The following is a 22,061-nucleotide window of genomic DNA, read 5'->3' on the forward strand; positions in this document are numbered from 1 at the left end:
CCAAACGATGACGCCAAAGCAGTGTAATGCATTGCGTTCAAATATGTAACTCTGAGTCTGGAATAACGTATTCATTCATTCATTATGGATCTAATCATTGTTTCTGTACGAGTCCCGTCTCTGGCCACGGCAGCGCTCTCACTCCTTACGTCCTCCCCCTGTATAAAAGCTAATATGGTCAAGTCTATAAATGCTTACGGCCATTCCACCTTAGGGACGCCCGATCTCGTCTGATCTCGGAAGCTAAGCAGGGTCGGGCCTGGTTGGTACTTGGATGGGTGACCGCCTGGGAATACCAGGTGCTGTAAGCATTATACTTTTTCAACTCGAGCTCATTGGATGCAATGGCCTACCGTGCGCTGATCTTTAGCGCCCACTGTTTTGGAGAATTTAAGCAACATGCAGACTCTGACGACGTCTCCTCAAACTCTATTTGTGAAACATGTGGACAGTGTAGTGACGTAGCAGAGAGCTGCAATGACGGCGGTCCACCTTAGTCCATCCCATGTTTTGCAACGCTACGTTTCTTCAGAAGATCACGCAAACGATGACGCCAAAGCAGTGTGATGCATTGCGTTCAAATATGTAACTCTGAGTCTGGAATAACGTATTCATTCATTCATTATGGATCTAATCATTGATTCTGTACGAGTCCCGCCTCTGGCCACGGCAGCGCTCTCACTCCTTACGTCCTCCCCCTGTATAAAAGCTAATATGGTCAAGTCTATAAATGCTTACGGCCATACCAACTTAGGCACGCCCGATCTCGTCTGATCTCGGAAGCTAAGCAGGGTTGGGCCTGGTTAGTACTTGGATGGGTGACCGCCTGGGAATACCAGGTCCTGTAAGCATTATACTATTTCAACTCGAGCTCATTGGATGCAATGGCCTACCGTGCGCTGATCTTTAGCGCCCACTCTTTTGTAGAATTTAAGCAACATACAGACACTGACGACGTCTCCTCAAACTCTATTTGTGAAACATGTGGACAGTGTAGTGACGTAGCAGAGAGCTGCAATGACGGCGGTCCACCTTAGTCCATCCCAGGTTTTGCAACGCTACGTTTCTTCAAAAGATCACGCAAACGATGACGCCAAAGCAGTGTAATGCATTGCGTTCAAATATGTAACTCTGAGTCTGGAATAACGTATTCATTCATTCATTATGGATCTAATCATTGTTTCTGTACGAGTCCCGTCTCTGGCCACGGCAGCGCTCTCACTCCTTACGTCCTCCCCCTGTATAAAAGCTAATATGGTCAAGTCTATAAATGCTTACGGCCATACCACCTTAGGCATGCCCGATCTCGTCTGATCTCGGAAGCTAAGCAGGGTCGGGCCTGGTTAGTACTTGGTTGGGTGACCGCCTGGGAATACCAGGTGCTGTAAGCATTATACTATTTCAACTCGAGCTCATTGGATGCAATGGCCTACCGTGCGCTGATCTTTAGCGCCCACTGTTTTGGAGAATTTAAGCAACATACAGACTCTGACGACGTCTCCTCAAACTCTATTTGTGAAACATGTGGACAGTGTAGCGACGTAGCAGAGAGCTGCAATGACGGCGGTCCACCTTAGTCCATCCCAGGTTTTGCAACGCTACGTTTCTTCAAAAGATCACACAAACGATGACGCCCAAGCAGTGTAATGCATTGCGTTCAAATATGTAACTCTGAGTCTGGAATAACGTATTCATTCATTCATTATGGATCTAATCATTGTTTCTGTACAAGTCCCGTCTCTGGCCACGGCAGCGCGCTCACTCCTTACGTCCTCCTCCTGTATAAAAGCTAATATGGTCAAGTCTATAAATGCTTACGGCCATTCCACCTTAGGCACGCCTGATCTCGTCTGATCTCGGAAGCTAATTAGGGTCGGGCCTGGTTAGTTCTTGGATGGGTGACCGCCTGGGAATACCAGGTGCTGTAAGCATTATACTTTTTCAACTCGAGCTCATTGGATGCAATGGCCTACCGTGCGCTGATCTTTAGCGCCCACTGTTTTGGAGAATTTAAGCAACATACAGACTCTGACGACGTCTCCTCAAACTCTATTTGTGAAACATGTGGACAGTGTAGCGACGTAGCAGAGAGCTGCAATGACGGCGGTCCACCTTAGTCCATCCCAGGTTTTGCAACGCTACGTTTCTTCAAAAGATCACGCAAACGATGACGCCAAAGCAGTGTAATGCATTGCGTTCAAATATGTAACTCTGAGTCTGGAATAACGTATTCATTCATTCATTATGGATCTAATCATTGTTTCTGTACGAGTCCCGTCTCTGGCCACGGCAGCGCTCTCACTCCTTACGTCCTCCCCCTGTATAAAAGCTAATATGGTCAAGTCTATAAATGCTTACGGCCATACAACCTTAGGCACGCCCGATCTCGTCTGATCTCGGAAGCTAAGCAGGGTCGGGCCTGGTCAGTACTTGGATGGGTGACCGCCTGTGAATACCAGGTGCTGTAAGCATTAGGGTTAGGGTTAGGTGATGGAAATCCCCACGATCACGTGGGGGAGGTGCACGGTCCATCCAGCCCTCAAACCCCCAGCGGCCCTGACCCCAGGATCCATCCCCATCAGGTCCACGGGGACGATGTCGGGGCCTAGGCGACGGCGAACGCCAGGGAACCGGTGACGCACGGGGACGTCCGGCCCTCCGTGGAGGACCACGATGTCTGTCTCGGGGTGGTGAGTACCATCCAATACTCGCACGTGGTGGTGGTGGGTGTCTGTCCGGTGAGCCCCGCACTGGGCCTGTGCGTGGCCGCGGCAGGTGCCGGCCATTACGCGGCGAATGGAATCGTCGCCTGACCTGCGGCGGTAGTCCACGTTGGCAAGGTGAGCGCCCACCCCAGGATGGCGATGGAGGACGACAGCCCCTGAGTGGAGAGCAACTTCTTCCATGGTGGGTCTGCGGAGATCGGGCATCCCGGCGACGTCTACCGTACCGGACCTCAGTCCACTCACTCATGTTTCGCTAATAGTACTATAAAAACATTAAAAAAAACTAAAAAAGGCTGTGCTACTCACTTATATTGAATGTGTAAATAAGAATCGAAAGTTGGAATTCAAGAAATGGTTTATTTTAAACCCGAACGACGTTTCGACCTGTCGTGGTCTTCATCAGGTTCAAGTGAATGACATGGTAACACATTCAATAACAAAGTAGAAATCCCGCCAATAGGATCAGGCGTATGACAGCTTCCGGGTCCCGTAGCCGAAGTCCGTAGACAGAAAGGCCCTTTCAGTTAAATAAATATATATACAGTAATTGTGATATAATATTAATAATCTAAACAAAAATAAAAATATGCAAAAAGACTCTGATATGTACAAAAAGCAAGTCAACCGGAAGAGGTGTTTGACGGCTTCCGGGTCCCATCCGTAGCAATTCAAACATTAACGTAAACAATCCGAAACACATCCAAAACAGCTTCCATCCATCAAAACACACTCATTACTGCCAAAACATCATAGAAAAAACAAACTAGCATAGAAAAATAAAAACATTATGCCCGCTATGAGAAAACCGATGACGTCAGCCTATAGCAGAAAAAGTTAAAGGTGAACTACACTTAAAATATATTTTTATTTTTTTTATATATAATAATGTTAGGGCTGCAGTTGAGGTTAGGCCTAGGTGGGTTCGGTTAAGGTTAGTCATGGGTGGGTAAGGTTATGGTAAGGATTGAGCCGCAGTAAGGGCTATATCTAAGTCATAGGGTTAGGGTTAGGCATAGGTAGGTCTGGTTATGGTTAGGGTTGAGCTAAGGTTGAGGTTAGGTCTGGTTATGGTTAGGGTTGAGCTAAGGTTAGGGTTAGGGTTAGGTATATTGAAATATCTCATGGATCTCCCAACGTCGTCCGACGACTTCGCAGTTAGGATAGAGGTCCAAGGCAAGGCACTGTTAATCTTGGTCTTAATGTCCTCGTGTACTTTGACCCGTTCTTTCGAATGAAGTAGTTTTCGTTTGGATTTTTTTCAGGTTGGTACGTTATTCGTATTGTAGTTTGGTTATTTAATGTTGGAGTTTATTCAATGTTTTTTTGCGTAAAAGATTTAATTTTTTGTTTTAAAGTTTTGGTTTATATTATTTTGAAGAATCTCTTCAAGAATTGCAGGACATGTCATCAGTTGTGGTCCTAAGGATCATTGAGTGTTTCGGCCGTTATCACAAGACACTCTCACCCGAGGGAGGCCCTCCCGAGGTCGATCAACTCCCGGGAATGTCCTATAACTCATCAAGAACTTCTTCCTTTTTATAAGGTTTGTTTGGTTGGTGTTAAAATAGGGACGATTTTTCCTTTTAGTGCTACTCGGTTGGTCTTTAGGAGAGGATAGATTTTTCCTTTGTTTGTTCGGTTGGTGTTAAGATGGAATAGATTTTCATTTAGTGTTACTCGGTTGGTCTTAAGAGAGGATAGATTTTTCCTTTGTTTGTTCGGTTGGTGTTAAGATGGGATAGCCACTCGGGTTAAGGTTAGGGAATAAGGCTAAAGGTTAAGGTTAGGATTTCGATAAGTGGTAGGAATAGCCACTCAGGTTTAAGGTTAGGGAATAAGGCTAAAAGGTTAAGGTTAGGATTTAGATAAGTGGTGGGGATAGTCACTCGGGTTAAGGTTAGGGAATAAGGCTAAAGGTTAAGGTAAGGATTTAGATAAGTGGTAGGGATAGCCACTCGGGTTAAGGTTAGGGAATAAGGCTAAAGGTTAAGGTTAGGATTTAGATTGAGATAAGTGGTAGGGATGAAGTCTAAAGAGAATTGTTCCATACATTGCATAAACCCAGGAAATGTTAAAACAATTACAAAATAACCTGTACCTCATACATAGCATAGCATCAAGTAATTAAATATAGTTTAGTTTTAAATAAAGTAAGAAAAACTTACCCCAGAGTTGTCCTTCGCCTTCGTTGGTCATTTTGGAATGATAACTATGAAATCTAAGGGAGGGAATAGTATCTAACGTGTGTGAGAGAAATATAGTAGAGCTACTTCGAGATGCAACCTCTCTGCGTGCCTGGGTATGTGTTCTGCCCTCCAATCTCTCTGTCGACTTTTATAGGGTCAAGTGGGCGTGGCCAACGTGACGTAATTGTTCCTCCCTCTTTGCCTGTTTAATGGTGTTTGATCCCGCTTCCTAGTGGCTATGTGAGGGTTATTCAATTTGTGTGTTAGATCCTGCTTCTTAGTGACTATGTGGGGGCAGTTTATGTGTTTAAAATCCGTAACAATATTATTCTAAATAAATACAAAGTGTTTTTAGGGTTGGCTTTAGGGAATAAAGCTAAAGATTAGGTTTTGGGATTAAAATCGAACTTTTTAAATTTTAAATGTTGAAGGGTTTAGGTTTAGAGAGAGTTAGAAGAGTGGGGTAAGGGAGGGTGGGGAGTCAGAGGTAAGGAGGTGTGAGATTGTTGTCCCTACATTCTCCCCTGCCTTGTTGGGCATCTCTGATATCCTATTCACCTCTCAAACCCAGAGGGTAGAGGGGTGATAGGACGTTGAAGGGTATAGAGTTAGAGAGAGCGAGACGAGGTTGGAGGTTAGGTAGTTTTCAGATAGGTTTCTCGTTAGTGCTTCACGGTTGGTTTTTAAGATAGGATAGATTTATCGTTAGTACTCCTCGGTTGGTTTTAAGACAGGATAGATTTCTTATCGTTCGGTTGGTGTTAAGATGGGAAAGATTTTCCTTTAATGTTGCTCGGTTGGTTTTAGGATAGGAGAGATTTCTCATCGTTCGGTTGGTGTTAAGATGGGCAAGATTTTCCATTAATGTTGCTCGGTTGGTTTTAAGATAGGAGAGATTTCTCGTTAGTGCTCCATGGGGTTTAGGTTTAGAGAGAGTTAGAAGAGTGGGGTAAGGGAGGGTGGGGAGTCAGAGGTAAGGAGGTGTGAGATTGTTGTCCCTACATTCTCCCCTGCCTTGTTGGGCATCTCTGATATCCTATTCACCTCTCAAACCCAGAGGGTAGAGGGGTGATAGGACGTTGAAGGGTATAGAGTTAGAGAGAGTGAGAAGAGTGGGGTAAGGGAGAGTGGGGAGTCAGAGGTAAGGAGGTGTGGGATTGTTGTCCCTACATTCTCCCCTGCCTTGTTGGGCATCTCTGATATCCTATTCACATCTCAAACCCAGAGGGCAGAGAGGTGAGAGGACGTTGAAGGGTATAGAGCTAGAGAGAGTGAGACGAGGGTGGAAGTTAGGTAGTTTTTCCAGGTCGGTATTTGTTTGTTTCTTTTTAAGGTTGGTGTAGGGTCAAAGACAGTTTGGGTTCAAAAAAGACCAGTTGGTCCGAGGGCACTGGCAGGGTTAGGTATATTGAAATATCTCATGGATCTCCCCACGTCGTCCGACGACTTCGCAGTTAGGATAGAGGTCCAAGGCAAGGCACTGGCCGGCGCATGTTATTCTTGGTCTTAATGTCCTCGTGTACTTTGACCCGTTCTTTCGAATGAAGTAGTTTTCGTTTGGATTTTTTTCAGGTTGGTACGTTATTCGTATTGTAGTTTGGTTATTTAATGTTGGAGTTTATTCAATGGTTTTTTGCGTAAAAGATTTAATTTTTTGTTTTAAAGTTTTGGTTTATATTATTTTGACGAATCTCTTCAAGAATTGCAGGACATGTCATCAGTTGTGGTCCTAAGGATCATTGAGTGTTTCGGCCGTTATCACAAGACACTCTCACCCGAGGGAGGCCCTCCCGAGGTCGATCAACTCCCGGGAATGTCTTATAACTCATCAAGAACTTCTTCCTTTTTATAAGGTTTGTTTGGTTGGTGTTAAAATAGGGACGATTTTTCCTTTTAGTGCTACTCGGTTGGTCTTTAGGAGAGGATAGATTTTTCCTTTGTTTGTTCGGTTGGTGTTAAGATGGAATAGATTTTCATTTAGTGTTACTCGGTTGGTCTTAAGAGAGGATAGATTTTTCCTTTGTTTGTTCGGTTGGTGTTAAGATGGGATAGCCACTCGGGTTAAGGTTAGGGAATAAGGCTAAAGGTTAAGGTTAGGATTTCGATAAGTGGTAGGAATAGCCACTCCCCAGATAGCAAAATGACGTTGAATCAACGTTGAAATATGATCAGGCACTGATGTTGAAAAGACGTTGAAGCCCGACATTGTTTCGATGTTGAAAGCGCTCGTTACGTCCGACATCGAATCAACGTCGGATTTTCAACCATAACTGATGGAGATTCAACCATCATTCAACCATAATCTAAACACCATTAATAAGGTTGATTTTTAGTTGATTTAATATTGAAACAGTGTTACTGATTCAACCATCATTCAACCATAATCTAAACGAAGGTAAGCCTCTCATTTAGGTTGATTTAATATTGAAACAATGTTACTGATTCAACCATCATTTAAACATGTGTCAGCTGCTTTATTTGAGGCGAAGAAGACTGAAACGAAATGCAGGGAAACCTTAAAGTTGGTAAGCATGTTTTTTTCAAACTCATTTGTCAAAAAACCATGTTGTAGATGATATTTATACATTTTATTCACGGTTCTCGGCCACACGAATGGCAACAATCAAATCAAATAAGAACAATCACACTTTCATTAATTAATTTAAACTTTATTTAGACAGTGAGACCATAAAACACTCTTTCTGCCTTGTCAAATTCATATTTCCACCGGTGAAGTAGGTGTCCTCCTCACCCCTCCCACCCGCTCAGGAGCGTACCGTAGCCACCGTTTTACGGTATTGGAGAAGTCCAAATGAGAATTTTTTTTATCGTACCGTCTTGCAGCGGCTGAAAGAGACGAGAAACTAAATGAATAAAAGATAAATAAAACGTTCTCTTATTTATAGCCTACAAGTAAATAAAAGACTTAGGCTACAGTAGAAAACACAATATAGGCCTAGCCTACCACTCGTCTGTACAGTAACATAAGAAGATATGCGATAAAAAAAAAAGACTGTAAAAAGGGGGAAACAGCTGTTTCCAAAGGTAATACAATCTGTGTTTTTGCACCTCTAAAGTTCTCCAATCGACTTGTCATTGGCTTAAAACGATTCTCGATGCATGGAATGTTGCACCCTGAATTTTCTACCCCGTAACCTCACAATAAACATAAATATTTTTCAGTGAAGACACTCAAGTATAAAATGTAACAACGTTTGACTAAATGCCTTTTATGCTAAATACATTAGGAAATGTGTGTCGTTTTTAATATTCCTGACGGAATCCTTGAACAGAGATATGGTTCTTTTTACAATCAGTGCTTCTATCCAGTTATAGCCTACACATCATTGCAGTTTTTAGGGTTAGGCCTACTAGGCAAAACGTAGTCAGTAAACCGTTACCAGAGGAGCAAACCCACCAAACATGCAGTCCTGGATAATGGTTTGGCTAAATGCCTGCTTGGTCCCTTTTCCTGCCCAATTGAAGTCACATGCCAGGGAGTTGCTGATAGAAGAACCGAGCATTCTTCGAATCATGGCTTCAGATGAGGTTCCCCCCACTGAAGCCAAACGAGCAATCTAAAGAGACAAGAATGAAAAAATGTTGTTATAATGTTGGCTTAATTAAACATTTAAGTTAACATTTTCTTTTTTTAAAAGATAATTTTTTCGGCATTTTTCAAGCTTTATTGACAGTTCAGAGTGAAATGGGGGGACAGAGAGAGAGGGGGGATGAGTAAAGCTCACTGCAACGAAGGCCGGAGCCAATATGGTGCGTGCCCTTATCCACTACGCCACCGGAGCGCCCAAGTTAACATTGTCTTCTGATCTGTTAAGTAGGCTAACTATTTCCAAAGAGTGAGGAGAAGCAATGGCTGATACTTTGCTGTTATACAAAAATCTGTTATTGACTTTATATGTAACTGTTTTAATATATATATATGATACATGCAGACTGTTAGGTTTTCTCTAAATTGTACAATTGGTTTTGTAAAATAAATTACCATCTTTTGCCGGACCGAAACGTCTGACTTCAATGAAGTTTGAACCTCATTGAAGTCTTCCATTGACTGCATTGGCAGTTTATTTGCTGGGGCCAAATCGGGTTGGCCCTGACTCTCGCCCAGGGTGGTTTTAATGTCGGCTAGCTCATTTTTTAAAAAATGAACCTCCCTGGACAGCTCTTTCACAGTCACCAAGACCTCTGCCAGCATCTTTTCAATGGTGAGTTCTAAAGAAAAAGAAAATGGTTTGTGAATGTATTATTTATTAATAATGTATTATATTATTATTAATTACTTTAATTATTTATTTAATTATGAATACATCATGTGAAACAGACTTACCTTTCAAAAGTGGTCCTCTATTCCCGGTGAAGTCTATAAAATAAAATAAACATCAATGCATTAATTACTTCAAACATGTTGCAGGTATTATTGAACTGCAACTATGCCAACACAACCTCGTCTTCAGCCTCTAGCCAAGGAATTTTGCATTTAGGCTATACAATCAGGCATATAGATTTATCAAAATGTATTAATTAAATATCATAAAAAGATATGAAACATTAGCCTCGTTTGAGGTTTCGCCGTTTTGCTAAGACCTGCGCAATTATGACGCTCGTCTTGCTTAGCGCACAGCATTTGTGCAGCATTTTGTGCACTCAGCAAGATGCGCGTCATAGTTGCGCAGGTCTGAGCAGACGCCAACAGCCACTCACTCGAGCATGCGTGCCGTGGTTAAAACGTAAGTTTTCACACAATTTAAATACTGTCTTTCTTCTATATTTATGTGGGGTTCGTATTCAAATACTTTGTATGCATGTTGATAGTTCGTGTGTCTTACATGCATTTCTATGCGTTTGGTCCGAAAACAGTTTGTATGAAGCAAGCTAACAAGCTAGCAGTGGTCCATGCCATGAACACCTGGTGAAGGAAGCCTAATATGCCGTCCCTCGGCCTCGTGTCGCACCCATGGCAGGCGGAGGAGCCAGGTATGTTGTTTTAATACAAAGCACTTTATATGATTGTGTTGATATTGTGAACGGCTTTAAATTTTTTATTATTACTGTTCAATGTAACCTCTAGTAAAGTATATGTATATTTTAACTAGGGGTGTGCACGTGTAGGCCCTACACGTGTAACCGTTCAATCATAACCGTTAAGGATAAATCAATAAATGCAAACCGTTCTTTTTAATTGAGCAATTATTGTGGACAATAGGCCTACTCTGAGCTTATAATTCATTAATGGTTATCACTTGATTTCATTTTAAGTAGAGGTTATTGTTAATTGTGTGTGTGTATGTGTATATATATATATATATATATATATATATATATATGTATATATATATATGTGGGGCCATCTTGAATGGGTCAACAATAGATATATGGAGCACATGGAGCCGCCATCTTGTGTGGGTCGTGCACCACACATCTCTCAACTGGCAGAGAGGACACTCTCTGCCACAAAATTGGGATAATCGATCTTGTTTCTAGGATTTTGAACTTGTGAATAATCTAAGGTTAAAGGCCCACTATGCAACTTCGGGCATTTCTTTGCTGTTTTCTTGGTTTTGGCACGCACATTTCTCTACACAGCGCCCCCTACAGCTTCGTAGTAGATATTTAACAACACTGTCGTAACAACTCGTTGACGACCCTTCCCCATGCACTTCTACCCGAGCCATGTGCATTTGTTTTCAAAGAAGCCGGCGAATGCGTGGAGCCATGTCCGAAGTAGATGTTCAAGGTTATACATTTTTTAAATGGTGTATTTGTATTGCAATAATCATAAATCCATCCTTTTTTATAGTTGACGGGGAGAATTTATATCCTAGATTATAATTGTTTTATATTAGGTTGAACAGAACAATCAGTGTAAGAGTGTTGGCCAACATAATAATCTAAATAAACAAGAACCTGGATTCGGGGATTCAGTCTGCATCTGGGGGACGAGACAGACGAACAGCAATGATCGATGATAAATGTAACAATCCCTTAGTTACTTGTGTTTATACCACGGTCTGCGGGAATACTCGATTCTGATTGGATGCAGGGTGTGCATTAACTCCTGATATACGGACACCTGGACAAGTAGTTCCGTCAAATTGTCTGTTTACCGTTCTCAATTAATGCGCTAGCTGGCGTATCGTCTCTAAAATAGTAGTAACCATAGCAACGGGAAACAAAACAAAGCTCAGCGGACTATAATACCTCCCGCTACCTCCCGTTCTAAAGTCGTAGCTATGGTCCGTCCTAATTACTGGAGGAGTGAACAACGTTTCCGTTGCATGAGAACCCAGCGGGCGTGTAATGGTGGTTCCGGGTATTAGTCGGACCCTCAGGCGTAACCAGGGAAACAAATGTATGTTTTGTGGAAAACTTTATATTCGGATTGTAAAACGCATGAAAATATAAATTAATGGTCTTAATTTGGTCACCGTTGGTAAGTGACCGTGGTATAAGCGGGATAATGCCCTTCGAGGTGTCCAATGGACTTCGCGGAGGCAACCGTCCTCCGCTTCGCGTCGGACGGTTCACGCCTCCACGTCGTCCATTAATTCCTGATAATGGACACCTCGTCGGGCATTATCCCTTACTTATATCAAGCCGGTTCCGTGTTTGGGGGTCTGTGCCGTAAAGCAATTCGTTACTTTGCGAGACCCGAGACTCCCTCGAGAGTGGGCGGCGGGTCGCCGGTAGAAACATATTCCTTTTCTCTGCCAAGATGCGCAAGGGGGAGTCGAAACAACGAACAATCGAACAAAAATGTATAATAGAACCATCGCAATGACTCTTAGCCTGTTATATTAAGGTAAATCAAGCCAAAAAAGTTGCATAGTTCCCCTTTCACTCGTGTCTGATCTCTTTTCTGGTCCATTCTTCTTTTGTTCCACCGACAGTCGCCGCTTGGGTCCCTTATTAGTCGATTGATCCATGATGAATGCAACAATTGCCTCGCAACTGGCTGTTTATATCTCGCCGGTGCCATGTTTGGGTGTGTGTCTGTGCCGTAAAGCATTTTCGAAACTACAATCTGACTAAATTTTCGAGGCGCGATTGGATACTTCCGCTGCGTCACATCCGGATTGTGTCGGTCCGAACAGAGCAAGTTGCATATGCGCTTTTTCCTTGGAGAGGTGACATGGGGCAATGACACACCCACCAAACGACCCAGAAATGGTTGCAGAACCATCAGAATAACTCTCAACCAGCATAATTAATGTAATTTTGGCAAAAAAAGTTGCATAGTGGGCCTTTAACTCTTCAACTACAGCCACCTTTTGTGTTGAACGTTTTAAACTATCTACGACATTATTTTGAGAATTGTTCTGATAGCCTGTTTGAGTTCTCTATCTTGTGTATAAATAATCCTGATAGGGAATGTGCTAAAGTTATTTAAGTAAAATATAATTTAAACACATCGTGCTTGCTCGCACATTAATTTGTGAAGCACTTAAAATAAAAAGTTTGTTTGTTTTTGGTCGGTAGTCAAGTCATTTAAGCCAAGGGCTTATACAATTATTATTATTTTTTTATATATATATATATATATATATATATATATATATATATATATATATATATATATATATATATATATATATATTAGGGCTGTAACGATACGCGTATCAAACCGAAAATGGCGATACTCAAAGCCACGAACCTGTCTCACGGTGTGAGAAGGCAGAAGCGCGATATGCCCTTTCTAACTCTTCGGTCAAATTGTCCGATTGAAATTTGCTAATAATTTGTCTAAATAATAGTCTGCTGACAGCGCCCCCTCCTATCGATGCCGTAAATATGTGACGAGATGCCCTCTCTGTGATCACAGCTCTCCGTGGCTACGGAGGATTGCATTTCTCCACAGCCGTCGAAGTCCTCATATGCGATATGAACGACATTTATCCAGAGTGGGCCAAGCGCGAAAAAAATTGCCTGTGTGATCCTGTCTCTATTGTTTTGTGTGATTTGACTGGCAGTTTGTCTGCTTAAAGGTCGGAATGAAGCGGCCACCGATTATTGACAGGATGGGTACTTTATTCTACCGGACTCGTTCGCTTCTTCACTAGACACACGCGCTACCGCTCGCTCTCCTCGCTCGTCCACTCACTCCCTGACGTCACTCACACACGCATACGCACACTGCAATTCTCCCGCACACACATATGCTACTCGTAACACTATGCCTCGTTATTGCGACGTTCATGTTTTTCCTCATCTATTGAAAGTTAGGCTATTAAACATGTTGCATTCTATACGGCCTGATTATGTCATTATTTAAGCTACATAGCCTAATAAGAAGCGCGAAAAAGGATATTTGAATAAACCAACCAAACAGTTAAAGGGGCCCTATTATGCCTACCAGCAAAAAGCATCCTCCAACTGCAATCTTTGGTTATTTCTTTATTAATTTAGCTATACTTTAATAGTATTCTTTCGGTTCAAATCTGTTCAGTGTTCCAAATTATTTGTTATTAAATGTTACATTAAGATAATTGGTATTTAAGTGTTGTTTAAATAAAATGCTTTTTAAATTTAAAAGAATCGTGGGATGTATCGAACCGTGGGTCAAAAATCGTGATACAAACTGAATCGTGAATTTGTGTATCGTTACAGCCCTAATATATATATATATATATATATATATATATATATATATATATATATATATATATATATATATATATATATATATGTGTGTGTGTGTGTGTGTGTGTGTGTGTGTGTGTGTGTGTGTGTGTGTGTGTGTGTGTGTGTGTGTGTGTGTGTGTGTGTGTGTGTGTGTGTGTGTGTGTGTGTGTGGAAGGTAGGTATCACTTGTGTGCACAGTATCATACCAGAAGTGCTTTGCTGTGGTTCCTGCTGCTGGTGGTAAATGCTGGGGCTTGTTGCTGGTATCCCTACTGAAACACAGAGGGAGAATCACAGTGCAGTTATGTCTCTAATAGGGATGGGCCGATAGTCGATTCTATCGACTATCGACGATAGATGGATTCCATCGTCGATCGTCTCAAGTTGCCGATAAAAAGGCGATAATTAAATTTTGATAATATATATATATATATTATTTGGTTTATTTTTTTAAAGCGCTGTGGTAGCTATTTTTCCAACTTAAAAAGCCCCGCAAATTGTAATTGAAATAACTGGCACCGATGGAAAACATACTATGTAGCGCTAACCTGCCGTATTCACTCACTTCTGCGAGAGGGGAGGGGCTCGAAACCTACCGGTCTGCTCGCACGGCGAAATGACATCACACCCCGCTGCACCATTTCCGGGTCACAGCTGTGGTACATGAGCTGTGTTCGAAATCGTTCCCTATTCACTCACTCACTATTCCCTATAGTGTTCATGATATAGTGCACTACATAGGGAACGAACAAACGAGAATCCGGACACTACGCTGAACATTTCTAAACGTCATTTGCGTCAGTAAATGCGCCGGGTATTTGTGTGACGCAGACAGATGCGCCCAGATCATGTAAACAAACCGGAGACTCGAGGAAAGCTGGAGGTTGTATTGATGTTGAATGTTACATTTCCTTGAACAAGGTTTTTCTTATTAATTTTGAATGTTACATTTTCTTGTTAAATCCCAAATAAATTTGGATATTTCTAAACGAAAGCCGGAGACCTCTTATTCTCCTCGGAAAAACACAACCGCATTGCATTGTAGTATATGGGAGTAACACGCAGGGAACATATGTACACTAAAATGTTGGGTATTTTAAGTGCACTATATAGGGCACGAAATTAACCAGTGAGAATTCGAACACTTCAAAATTGCGAGCACCCTATATAGTGCACTAGTATATCCGTGATAGGGAACGATTTCCAACACAGCTACGAGCTGTGTGTCATCAGCGTGTCATCATGACAGCGCCGCCGGCGCCGACACATCGAACCTTAAATCAGCGGAGGCTCACGCTGGTCCAAGGGGAAGACCATCGTAATCGTTTTTAAGAAAAAAATAGAAAAATAAAAACGCGATTTCTTTCAAAGTGATATATTATTATAAATAATTAATATTATACAATTATTATAAAGTTGCCCCCCGATAGCATCGACTATCGGCGATCGCTAGGGGGCGCTATCGGACGATGGAAGCTTGCAGACGATTGCCCAACCCTAGTCTCTAATATATATATTATTGTAAATAACCATTTCATTAAATATTAGTCTTCAACGTCAGATGCAGTCTGTAAGTAAAAATATAGGGTAGGTAACACTTGTGTGCACAGTATCATACCAGAAGTTCTCTGCTGTGGTTCCTGCAGCTGGTGGTAAATTCTGGGGCTTGTTGCTGGTATCCCTACTGAAACACAGAGGGAGAATCACAGTGCAGTTATGTCTCCAAGATATATTATTGTAAACAACTATTTCATAAAATATTGGTCTTCAACTGCAGATGCAGTCTGTAAGCTGCAAGATATTCCTGTTTGTGTGGCTGAAGTTCCTTAATGTGATGAAAGCAAAACAAACTGGCCAAGTATTCATAAATCTACAAAGGGGCAATGCAAAAGAAGTACCGAATCAAACAATACTATACATTTTAACACAACTCAATCCAAAAGCATGATTTACTACTATATTTTTTATTCTGACATACCATTTTGTGAAAACCGTAAGGTCTTTGCAGACTTGTTGGGAAGGGACCTTGGTGTTTCAACTGAAATGCATACACATTTTAAAATATTCAGATAATAAATTTTATTGGAAAGCATGACCTCAACAAGCACAGGAACATAAACACACTCTTACTTATGTTTGGAAGTTCAGAAGACAGCAGTTCGTCCAGATAGCTGCCATTGGCATCCGGTGCATCTAGAGTGAAAACCAGTAAGGGTAAGAATTTATGATTTTAAATGATATCCAAATAATATTCAAGTTGATGTTTATATTTACTTTACAATAATTAATTAATGTTTTTCCTTTTCATTAGTGGTACTTTTATAGATATTTTGTTATGACTGCCCAAATTCCTCTTATTCAACATTATGTACAGTTCTTGTTTGGACTAAAGTTGCAAATCACTTTTGAAAGCATGGGGCTACCAGCCAGAAGACATATGCAGCTGTGGAGCAGTACAGACAATGTCCCTGTGGTGATCACAGTTGGCTGCTGTGTGTGTTCCTCCTCCTCCTTCTGCCACTCCCCCTGTCTGTCTCACTTCACACCTGGCCCTGATCTGCAATTACGCTCACCTGGTCTTCACCTCCAATCAACTCCCCTTCATAACCCTTGGATTCCCTGCAGTCGGTGCACGATCGTACTACTCTCTACTGTGGTAATTATACGTGCCTGGCTCTTCCTCATCCACTACCTGCTTCCCCACCTCGTATAAATACACCTTTTTTCATCAATTCAACTCTGTCTGCTCTTGGGTCCAGTATCTAACCGTAACAGTTCCACCTACTCGGTGTGATCACGCCCCCCAGTGCAGCCCCCAGGACCTGGCTGAACCCCATCAGCTGTGACCTGCGCCAGATACTGGCAGAACGACATCTGAGATTGCAACGGACTCGAAGAACTACACTTGCATGCAGGTATTGGAATAAGCAATTTCTGATACATTATATGAAATAAATGTATTGCCATGTTTCAATACCTGGATCTCCCACATCAGGTGGACTGGCAAAGCGTCTTTTTCCTCCTGATGGCTCGTCAGAGTCTGAATCCATATAATTGCGATTTGGCCTTAAAGAAAAAAAATATTTTATTTCAGACTTGATTTATCAGGTGATGGTCTATGATTTAATTGGTCGCTTGATGATTTTAATGCGTGTGTGACTCTGCAGGGGCACTGTTATTGAGCCAAAATAAAACTTTTGACAGAAAACACCTGATAAATATAGCTTGTTTGTACATAAAGTGATTTTACTGCAGCGCTGCAATGAACACGTCTCCTTCATTCTCCTGTTTTTACAGGAAATCTCATCTGTTTATGGGATATAAACCTGAGACCGGTAACACTAGGAAAAGAGGGCATGGACGACCGAGAGAGAGGCAGCAAAGGAGTGAGAGCTGTATTACATATAGGTGAACTCAGGGTTACTTTGGAAGCTGTTTTACAAAAATTAGTGGACTATAATATATGATATTTAAGTAAATATATTGGTGGGCTAGCGGAGCTGTTTCACTGCACCGCCATCTTGCTCGACGTACCCACGTGACTCCATTTATTTTTATTATATTGTAAAATGTTAATTCCATGAGACCATTCAGTCAGAAAGTGACGGATCATGAGTACTAAGTAAAGCGTAAGATATTGACAAGAAGTTTACCTTGATCTTCTCTTCATCCTCCGTATGTCTTCTTCCTCCTCAGACTCCAGAGCGGAGGTGGAACACATTGTTTTTGTATATTTGTTCTCGCGGCGTTTGGCTTCATCATGGGTACCTGAGATGGAGGGAGAGAGGGAGAGAGAGAGGGAGGGAGGGAGGTAAGTGGTATTAATAACACCAGCTAAGTCAAACAACATTTTAGAATTTACTGTGGAATATTATGTATGAAACCTGAGATGAAGGCTACAAAACAGGTATTCAATACTGCCTCAAACGACTCATGTGGTATAACATCATAATTTAGTATGTATTTTGTGGGTTGAAAGTGTAACTTGCATGTTAGACACACACTTAACAATTTAAGGGGAAATGATAAAGGATCTAGGTTTCGTTATTCTCTTTTTAAATAAACCCCATAGTGACTTCCTAGAGGCAGTTTTTTGAGAAGGTAAATTCAGGAACAGCTCCTGCTGTCTGATGTGGCCACAGTAAAGGCTGTTACATAGGCCTACTCCGCGAGAAGAAAGAACAAAGTTCTCCGTGACAGAGCTGCGAGAAGTTCTTTCTGGTCAAGAAAATTACGTAATTTTCTTCTTGCAGCTCTATCACGAGAACTTTGTTCTTTCTTCTCGCGGAGCATGCAACGGCCTTCAGAGGACTTTCCCACGTGACATCACAGCCCGTGGGGTTACAAAAGAATGTTCATGGAACAAGGATCCAAAGGCCACTTTTGGCTCTGAATTTCAATTTGCATGTTTTAAAAGACATTAAATCCTGCATATACTTTGAAATGGCTATTTTAAGAATAGGTTAGGGATACATTTGGAGAGAAAAAAAATAACCTGCAAGATACACTTTAAAAGGACAAAAAGGTTATGTTACATAGAGGCAAAATTGTACCATATAGGATTAACTTGTATGTACATGTGAGTTGCACTGATTACTCACCACAAACATTGAGCAGACGGACGTCTTGATAACGTTTCCAGTCTTCGGACGGTGTCAGCTCCTCTCTCACTGCCTTTGCCAACTTTATAGTTTTTGGGGGCCATGATAATAGTTGTTCTCTCCTGTTGTACCACTTTACAGGAACAACTGCTGTGCCACCGTTCTGAAACTGCACCACTGACCAACTGCGCCCTGCCTCGCTATCCATTTTGGCCTTGGATGCAAATCAAAGTCTTAATTTTTAATGGTAGTAGTCCCCCCCGTCTATTTTGACTGTAGCTACATGGGCTTTTGTTCTCAGGAAGGGTGGGGTGAAATAAGCTTAAAATGGTCAGCAGAGCTGACAGGGCAACCAGGGAAACGGAATATGTAGTAGCCCAATATTTTAAACTCCTTGTGAGCAAGCCTTCGTTTGGTCCGTCCCCACATTCACTTTTGTCAGTCCCAATGTCGTTGTCAGAGTCGTCCCCACATTCACTTTTGTCAGTCCCCATGTCGTTGTCATTCGAGTCCAGAATTTTTACTGGCCCCTATGCATTTTTCTTTTTTATTAGTTGTCAATTTTTTTTTTTTTTAAATGTTCCTCTGTTTATTAAAGTTATCTCAAAACAAACTTCCATGGAGGGCTCTGAAAACAAAGAGCAAACGTAGAGGACGCCTGGCTCTAGCTCAACTACACCGGGCAATGTAGCAGTGGTGTTGTTATGACCTTGTTTCCCTTTTCGAATAGATGGCATTTTCGTTTTATGTGGCAAAGCTTACTCACCCCTAAGGCGTCATTCAGTCCACTGACTATATACGTTCCAATGTACGATGAATCACAGGGATAAGTGAAGTAAGGCTCTTTTTTTTGGAATGTTCTGTAAATGATGTAGACATTTTCCTCTGATTTAATGACATTTGCAACTAAAGCAAAGCCATCTCCCACCATAATGCAATTGTCCCCCTTCTTCGTTGACAAGGTAAATTGATCTGTCGAAACCTTCCTGTATTGTGTGTCTTTAATGAACTGTGGGGGAACAGGGCCATCAGTATGCATGTGTTGCAATATCGGGTCACTGCTTGGATTTTGTGTCCTTCCAGGTGGCATTTCAGACAGCCTTTTCACTACCTGCTGTAGAGGCTGATGTGGCTTGCGTAGAAGATGTTTTATTTGCCCCAGACAGTTTTCATAGGGGAAAGCTGATATGTTGTCTAGGGGCCCAAACTTTTTGTATTCCTCTGCCAAATGGATTAATTGATGCACATTATAAACAATCTCCTCCCTACCATACAACTGTCCATAATAGTCAACAAAAGAAACCATCAGCTTCTCTGCAAAGGCCAACATCTTAACACAAACACCAGGGGACAGCAACAGGTACATACCAACAGAAAACAACATAAAATGATCATAAATCTCACTAGGAAGAGAATCCTTCAAAACAATAGGACCCCAATACAACATGAAGGATCTAAGCTCGGTTGCTTTCCAACGATCGATTTCGGACAGTTCCCTTGGCTTGCGGTTAAATTCACATGGCGTGAGCACATTAATCATTAGCAACTGCTTGGAAATTGTAGCAACCGTTTGTGAGGGAAGCCTTGTTGCCTTATTTTTGCCCTTTAACCAGATATTAAGTAGCTTCCTTGTTACCCCCAGACAACAAAGATGCATATAATCAATAGGGAACATGGAAACCATTTGAACCACCCCAGCTAAAGGTGAGCTCCCAAGGTGATGTTCCTCATCAATCATATCAGTGAAGCTTGAGTCAGTCCTTAGTCTCACAATGGTCTCAGGATATGTCATTTTGTTTTTCCACACACCCTCCTGAAAACATTTGTCACACCCGGAATAGCCGTTGAATGCCTTTGTCTGCTTAATGTAAGCTCTTGCGGGAGCATCACAAATAAAAGAGGAAACCAAAACCTTAAATTGCTTGCCCTTATATGTTATGCCATTTGCCAGTACATTTTGGAGATCTTGTACGAATTTTTGCAGGTACTGAGAAACACTCTTTGGCTTGCTTAAACCACAAAAGATCCCAATTGGGAATGGGGTCTTTGTGTAGTCGCATGTGATGCATGCAAGGATGGGCCAAAATTGTAATTTAGAACTCCTGAATAGGGGTAAACCGTCTATATTGAATTGCAAAGTCAGGATATTTAGAGTTCTTGGTAATTTTAAACAGGCCAACCGTGATAAAACTCCTTTTATTAATCCGAAATGGTAGTAGTCCCCCCCGTCTATTTTGACTGTAGCTACATGGGCTTTTGTTCCAAGTAAAGTCCTTCCATCCTTAGGAAGGGTGGGGTGAAATAACCTTAAAATGGTCAGCAGAGCCGACAGGGCAACCAGGGAAACGGAATATGTAGTAGCCCAATATTTTAAACTCCTTGTGAGCAAGCCTTCGTTTGGTCCGTCCCCACATTCACTTTTGTCAGTCCCAATGTTGTTGTCAGAGTCGTCCCCACATTCACTTTTGTCAGTCCCCATGTCGTTGTCAGAGTCGTCCCCACATTCACTTTTGTCAGTCCCAATGTCGTTGTCAGAGTCGTCCCCACATTCACATTTGTCAGTCCCAATGTCGTTGTCAGAGTCGTCCCCACATTCACTTTTGTCAGTCCCAATTTCCGGTGTTGTTAGCAACAACCCAGATGTAGATGGTAGAGCATCTAGAAAGGACTCAGAAGAATTTGTAATGAGAGGAGTTGTGCTCTCAATAGAGTGAAGGTTTCCACTTGAACTAGCAGCAATTGAACCATATTCACTGAGAATATCCTGCTCTGTGTCCCTCAGTAATTTGCGAACCTTACGTCTTCTAGCCCAATATGATGCCATTCTCTAATTGGTAATGGAAGTGCTGTGTACACTTTTGTATTTTAGTTAAATACACTACACTATATTTTGACAATCCACCTATTTTTTTTCTGTACAGTATAAGGAGTGGAAAAATTTGTAGTTTTTCATATTTACTTTGCTGTAATTTCTCTCTTAGTGGCAGGTGTTGGAACCTGAAAGAAAAACAGAAAAGGACAAAATGAATATACAAATTATTGCAGGTACTCAACAAGACTCTTTGGTTTTGTGATTTATATATAAATTACACTCCAGATACAAATAGTTATACGTGTTTGCACTTGTGTTAGTTAATCCCTACTATTTAAAGGTATTTGGAAAGAAATTATGTCTTTGCATTTTAAATAAACGGTTGAACTTTTATTTAGAATACACTTCATTTGTAAACTGTCCCTGCGTTCCGAATTAAAACTAACTGAAATAATATGCAAGATATGTCACGTGCAGACGTAAAAGTCACGTGACATACGCGACCATAAGAGAGAGAAAAAGGCATATGCGACCATGTCTGCACCTCAAAACAACAAGACTAATGTGTTCACTCACTTTAAGTCAAACCATAGTGGTCTATGACCAAGTAATAAATGAATAAAAACACAGGAAGTTTAAAGCTCATTGACTCCTGCATCCACAACATTCATCAATTAAGAACTCTGTATCCTACAATGCAATTTGCCTATCCAATAAGCTCCATGAGACCTAAATAAATTATGCCCTCAAAATTCCATTACAAATGGTCTGGGACATTTGAATGCTGTTTGTATCATGTATATAGCCTGATTGCAATTTGCAACATATCATAGACCCTAGCCTATCAAATTCATGGCATCTCTACAATAATATGCTATGTTTTTTTTATTGCATCCCCTTGATCAACAAGGTTATTCTAACTTGTGAAATCAGTTTTCTTATATTTATAATTGTAAACTTCCTATAATCCTATCATATGCATTGTAGTAAAGGGAGAAATAAGCTTCCTCTTGGATAGCAAAATATATTTTATTACTTAATGTATTAAAATAACAGGAAAGATGTGTTCATATTTCCTCCTAGACTGGTATGATATATT

The 22,061-nt window shown here is 41.4% G+C and overlaps 1 protein-coding gene, 1 long non-coding RNA gene and 5 other non-coding genes across 11 annotated transcripts; 6 read left to right on the top strand and 1 right to left on the bottom strand.

Moving 5' to 3' along the window:
* Nucleotides 1–192: 192 nt before the first annotated feature.
* Nucleotides 193–311, top strand: LOC115539024 (5S ribosomal RNA). Its single transcript, XR_003975653.1, has one exon. It is a non-coding gene; the product is annotated as a 5S ribosomal RNA (ribosomal RNA).
* A 421-nt stretch (nt 312–732) lies between these two features.
* LOC115539025 (5S ribosomal RNA) lies at nt 733–851 on the top strand. Its single transcript, XR_003975654.1, has one exon. It is a non-coding gene; the product is annotated as a 5S ribosomal RNA (ribosomal RNA).
* Nucleotides 852–1,272: 421 nt separating this feature from the next.
* On the top strand, nt 1,273–1,391 carry LOC115539023 (5S ribosomal RNA). The gene has a single exon (XR_003975652.1). It is a non-coding gene; the product is annotated as a 5S ribosomal RNA (ribosomal RNA).
* A 421-nt stretch (nt 1,392–1,812) lies between these two features.
* Nucleotides 1,813–1,931, top strand: LOC115539027 (5S ribosomal RNA). The gene has a single exon (XR_003975656.1). It is a non-coding gene; the product is annotated as a 5S ribosomal RNA (ribosomal RNA).
* A 421-nt stretch (nt 1,932–2,352) lies between these two features.
* On the top strand, nt 2,353–2,471 carry LOC115539026 (5S ribosomal RNA). The gene has a single exon (XR_003975655.1). It is a non-coding gene; the product is annotated as a 5S ribosomal RNA (ribosomal RNA).
* A 5,073-nt stretch (nt 2,472–7,544) lies between these two features.
* On the bottom strand, nt 7,545–18,417 carry LOC115539020 (uncharacterized). The gene is made up of 11 exons (XM_030350224.1): nt 18,151–18,417; nt 17,203–17,317; nt 16,527–16,615; nt 15,680–15,742; nt 15,528–15,587; nt 15,168–15,233; nt 13,756–13,821; nt 9,258–9,290; nt 8,916–9,142; nt 8,331–8,490; nt 7,545–7,759 (listed from the first exon to the last, which is right to left on the bottom strand). Exons 1-11 carry the CDS (start codon nt 18,356–18,358, stop codon nt 7,629–7,631), a joined length of 1,218 nt encoding a protein of 405 aa, XP_030206084.1. The 5' UTR covers nt 18,359–18,417; the 3' UTR covers nt 7,545–7,628.
* LOC115539021 (uncharacterized) lies at nt 15,680–20,068 on the top strand. Of its 5 annotated transcripts, none has more exons than XR_003975649.1 (6): nt 15,680–15,763; nt 16,175–16,205; nt 16,309–16,464; nt 16,847–16,957; nt 17,246–17,360; nt 18,292–20,068. It is a non-coding gene; the product is annotated as an uncharacterized LOC115539021 (long non-coding RNA). The 5 variants fall into 5 exon arrangements; XR_003975650.1 differs by having other exon boundaries at nt 16,357–16,464; XR_003975647.1 differs by having other exon boundaries at nt 15,689–15,763; nt 15,962–16,205.
* Nucleotides 20,069–22,061: the final 1,993 nt, after the last annotated feature.

The sequence above is a fragment of the Gadus morhua genome, unplaced genomic scaffold (assembly GCF_902167405.1).
Source record: "Gadus morhua unplaced genomic scaffold, gadMor3.0, whole genome shotgun sequence".
NCBI lineage: Eukaryota > Metazoa > Chordata > Actinopteri > Gadiformes > Gadidae > Gadus > Gadus morhua.

What these genes read in the sequence shown, in the direction of transcription:
- LOC115539020 (XM_030350224.1), bottom strand. Translation starts at nt 18,358, where the DNA reads ATGGATAGCGAGGCAGGGCGCAGTTGGTCAGTGGTGCAGTTTCAGAAC. An exon ending in CCGTCTGCTCAATGTTTGTG is followed by an intron (nt 17,318 to 18,150) that starts GTGAGTAATCAG and finishes CCTCCATCTCAG; the next exon opens with GTACCCATGATGAAGCCAAA. An exon ending in TTCTGAACTTCCAAACATAA is followed by an intron (nt 15,588 to 15,679) that starts GTAAGAGTGTGT and finishes TATGCATTTCAG; the next exon opens with TTGAAACACCAAGGTCCCTT.